Below are 3853 nucleotides of genomic sequence, written 5' to 3'. Positions count from 1 at the left end.
AACTCAGAAATCCGCCTGCCTCTGCCTCCCGAGTGCTGGGATTAAAGGCTGTGCACCACCACTCCCGGCTCAAGTTCCACTTTTGAGCATCATTTTAGGCTGAGTAAGGTGGGGCCCCTACAATCCCAGCCTTCGGGAGGATGTGGCAGTTGGGTCATGAGTTCAAGGCCAGCCTGGGCTACAGAGCAAGACCCTGTATCATAATAAAAGACAGGAAATCTGTGGCTCAGTTGGTAGAGCGCTTGCCCTGGGTTTGAGCCCTAGCACAGCATAAACTGGATATTGTGGCTCACACAGGTAACTCCAGAACAGGTAAGTGGAGGTGGGAGGGCCCTGGGTCATGGTCATCAATGCTACAAGGCTAAACCTTGTCTCAAAAGAGAAAAGAAGAGAGATGGAGACAGACAGACAGACAGACAGACAGACAGACAGACAGACAGAATGAATGAATGAATTCAGAGTCCAGAGGTGGTGGCACATGCCTTTAGTCCTAACACTTTGGGAGGCAGAGGCAGACGAATCTAGGAGTTTGAGCCCAGCCTAGTCTACAGACCAAGTTCCAGGGCAGCCAGGGCAACTTCATGGAGAAACTGTCTCAACAAAACAAAACAAGAAAATTCAGATCAAAAGAAAAGATCACCCTGTTCCTGAAGACTGAGCCCTGTCAGAGTGGCGGCTCAGGCATCTGGACAGACAGTCAGGTCATCTCTTGAGAGGAGGAGGAGGAGGAAGAAGAGACAACCCGGCCTCCCCCACACCCCTCCCCCAGCCGTCTCACCTCGCCTCAAGCACCGCGCAGCGCAGCCGGCTGGCATGGACCCCTGGCACCACCTCCAGGCGCAGGTGGATCTCACCCTGCACCTCCTCGTTCGGGTCCACCTCCACCAGGTGGGTCCATCCACTGAATCCTGCGGGGCTTCATGTCAGTCAAGGATGGGCCCTGCCCCTCCACACCCACTGACCCACCTGCCCCCACCCCACAGCTTCCCCGTCACTCCCTTGAAGTCCTCAGTGACAGATGGGGAAACTGAGGTGCAGGGACTGAGCAGCAGTTGGAAGTGCTGAGGTATCTGTTTATTGATTGTGTGGGGGTTATTGATGCCCATTTGAACCAGGCTGAGCCACCAGGGAACTCTCGGGATCTTCCTGTCTGTTCTTGACAAAGCTGGGGTTACAGGCACAAATAGTCATGCCTGGCTTTTACTCGAGTCCTGGGGATTTGAACTCCCGTCCTCTTGCTTTCACAACAAGCACTCTTCCTTGCTAAGTCACCTCCCTAGTCCCCTATATTTTAAAGATTTATTTTATTTTATTTTATTTTATTTTATATGAGTACACTGTAGTTGTCTTCAGACACACCAGACATGTGCATCAGATCCCATTACAGATGGTTGTGAGCCACCACGTGGTTGCTGGGAATTGAACTTAGGTCCTCTGGAAGAGCAGTTGGTGCTTTTAACCACTGAGCCATCTCCACACACACACACACACACACACACACACACACACACACACACACCCTTTTTAAATTATGAAGCAGAGTCTCATGTAGCCCAGGCTGGCCCCATTCGCACTCCCGATCCTCCTGCCTCCACTTCCCCAATGCCAGGATTACACAGCTCTTAGGCCTTCATTATCGATCGGGACTTTGGATACATGCTCCTGACCCCCACTGGGGTGGAAATCTCTACTCTATCCTCAGTTTTCCCACCTTGAAACATGAGAAGAGTGGCTCCCTCCAGGCTACGGGAATGATGATCTGAAGACCAGATGTGGGAACTACAAGGGACCCACCACAGGGAAGTGTACCAGGGGCACCTGGACAGCTCAGGCTGCCACAAGAGAGGCCACTGGCCTGGCCATGTCAGGAGGTCTTGTGAGTCAGCAAAATCTGCCACTCCCTCATCCCCACCCCCAGCCTCACAGACAGGGACAGGTGTGTGCCCCAGGAGGCCACGGGGCGAGTCAGAGGCTCAGCTGGCAGAGCCCAAAGGACCCATGAGCTCCTGGGCTCGACCATCTGAAAAGTCCAGAGAGGTGGAGACCTGTCTGATGTTACACAGTGAGACCTGGGCAGGCTGTGTGCATTCCGGAAGAAATAATCCACGTGAGCCTGCAGTCTGAACCAGCATCAGGCCAATTCCCTAGGGCCTGGGACTCATGTGGAGGGACCCGGTGGGAAATAGGAGCTACACTGAGCAGTAGAAGTGCCAGGTGCTAAGTAGATCAGCGGAGACGAGACGTGGGGCCATCTTACCCTTTGGGTGAGAGGCCAGCGCGTCCCTCGTGAGGCAGACTTTCCCGATCACGTCGTCCCGGCTAGGAGTGGAGATAGAGTCAGAGCTGAACAATGAAATCAGTTTGCCTGGAGCCCAGCAAACTCAGCCCTTACAGCTCTGCCCCCATCCTCCAGGGAGCCATCAGTTGCAGGACAGCACAACAGAGCACAACACAGAACGCCTGTGCAGGCTGCGGACACTCTCACGGTACATGACACACTTCTGCATGTGAGATCTACAACACACCAAACCCATGCCCTCCGGGTGCCCACTTCATAGGTCATGCCACAATGCACACTTGTGCTCACATGCGTGCACATAGGCATACATGTGTGTGCACCAGGTCAATACGCAGGCGCAGTGCCCTCTCGACATCCCCACCAGGCTATAGAGGATGCAGAGAGACCGCCAGTCACAGCAATGGTCACATCCTGGTCCGGCTGCAGAGCGGGTGAACTTACCTAAGTGCATCCTCATCCATGACATAGAAGGCCACTGTGTGGAACGTGGGGGGCAAGTGTACTTGGTACTCTTCACCCCAGAAGGGGCACAGGGTCTTCCACACAGTAGCTGTCCTGCAGGAGAAGACACCTCAAAGCCTGGCCAAGCCACCCCCACTGTCATTGCGTCTGGTACCTGGTAATCGCACTGGCTCAGCATAGAACGGACCCTTCCCATCTTCCCACCTTGGCTGGTGGCCTCCTGTTCACCCTGGATCCATGAGCTATTGCTGTACATTTGGGGAAACTGACCCCATGGTTGACAATAGCACAAGGTAGTGGTGTAGCGGTGAAGCAGGGACACCCTCCCCCAAGAACAGAGCTGTCAGTCAACTCATGGGATTCAACAGGGTTTCCTGGAGGCTGAAGTCACAAGGGGCCGGAATGGAAACTCAGAGGGCAGTCCCAACTACTTCTCAGACAGGTCATGAGGAACGCAGCATTTTCTGTTTTTGTCTGTCTGCTACACTCAGAACTGCTATGTCCCCCTCCCCGCCTGCTGCCCATGGTTTAAAGAAAGCCCAATCTTAGGCCTAGCTCGCCAACTGATACTTGGGGTCAGCAATGGCTGCCCCAGTCCAGATGTGCTGTACGGCCCAGTAGCTCTGGTCATGAGCTTTAGAGAGTGGGATCTGGGTGAGGGGCAGGATGGAACAGCAACAGCAGCCCATGGGTTGGAGTTGGTGAGCTAGCTCATCATCCAGTGCCCAGCCGGACGGCCTGGGGCCCAGACGGTGGAAGGAAAGAACCAATTCCTTCCTGCAGATTGTTCTTGGACGTCCGGCTACAAGCTGTGGCACGCTCTCTTCCCTCACCTCTAAATAAATAAAGGAATGTAAAAAAAAAAATTAGGTTGGGTGGTGATGGCATTCGCCTTTGATCACAGCACAAGAGAGGCAGACATAGGCAGATCTCTGAGTTTGAGATCAGCCTGGTCTACAAAGCGAGTTCTAGGACAGGCAGGGCTGTTACACAGAGAAGCTGTCGAAGAAGAAGAAGAAGAAGAAGAAGAAGAAGAAGAAGAAGAAGAAGAAGAAGAAGAAGAAGAAGAAGAAGAAGAAGAAGAAGAAGAAG

At 53.4% G+C, this 3853-nt stretch overlaps 1 protein-coding gene across 1 annotated transcript in view; it reads right to left on the bottom strand.

The window, feature by feature from the left end:
- Rasa4b (RAS p21 protein activator 4B) overlaps nt 1–3853 on the bottom strand; it is a 27018-nt gene that overhangs the window by 16941 nt on the left and 6224 nt on the right. Inside the window, exons 3-5 of the mRNA XM_021186654.1 lie at nt 2741–2854; nt 2258–2319; nt 779–908 (exon numbers count right to left, since the gene is read on the bottom strand). Coding sequence (XP_021042313.1) covers nt 779–908; nt 2258–2319; nt 2741–2854 — 306 coding nt within the window. The remainder of the gene's footprint in view (nt 1–778; nt 909–2257; nt 2320–2740; nt 2855–3853) is intronic.

This window comes from Mus pahari, chromosome 23 (assembly GCF_900095145.1).
Source record: "Mus pahari chromosome 23, PAHARI_EIJ_v1.1, whole genome shotgun sequence".
In the NCBI taxonomy this organism is placed as follows: Eukaryota; Metazoa; Chordata; class Mammalia; order Rodentia; family Muridae; genus Mus; species Mus pahari.
Note: the sequence above shows the minus strand (reverse complement) of the source record. Positions and strands in the feature narration are given on the sequence as shown.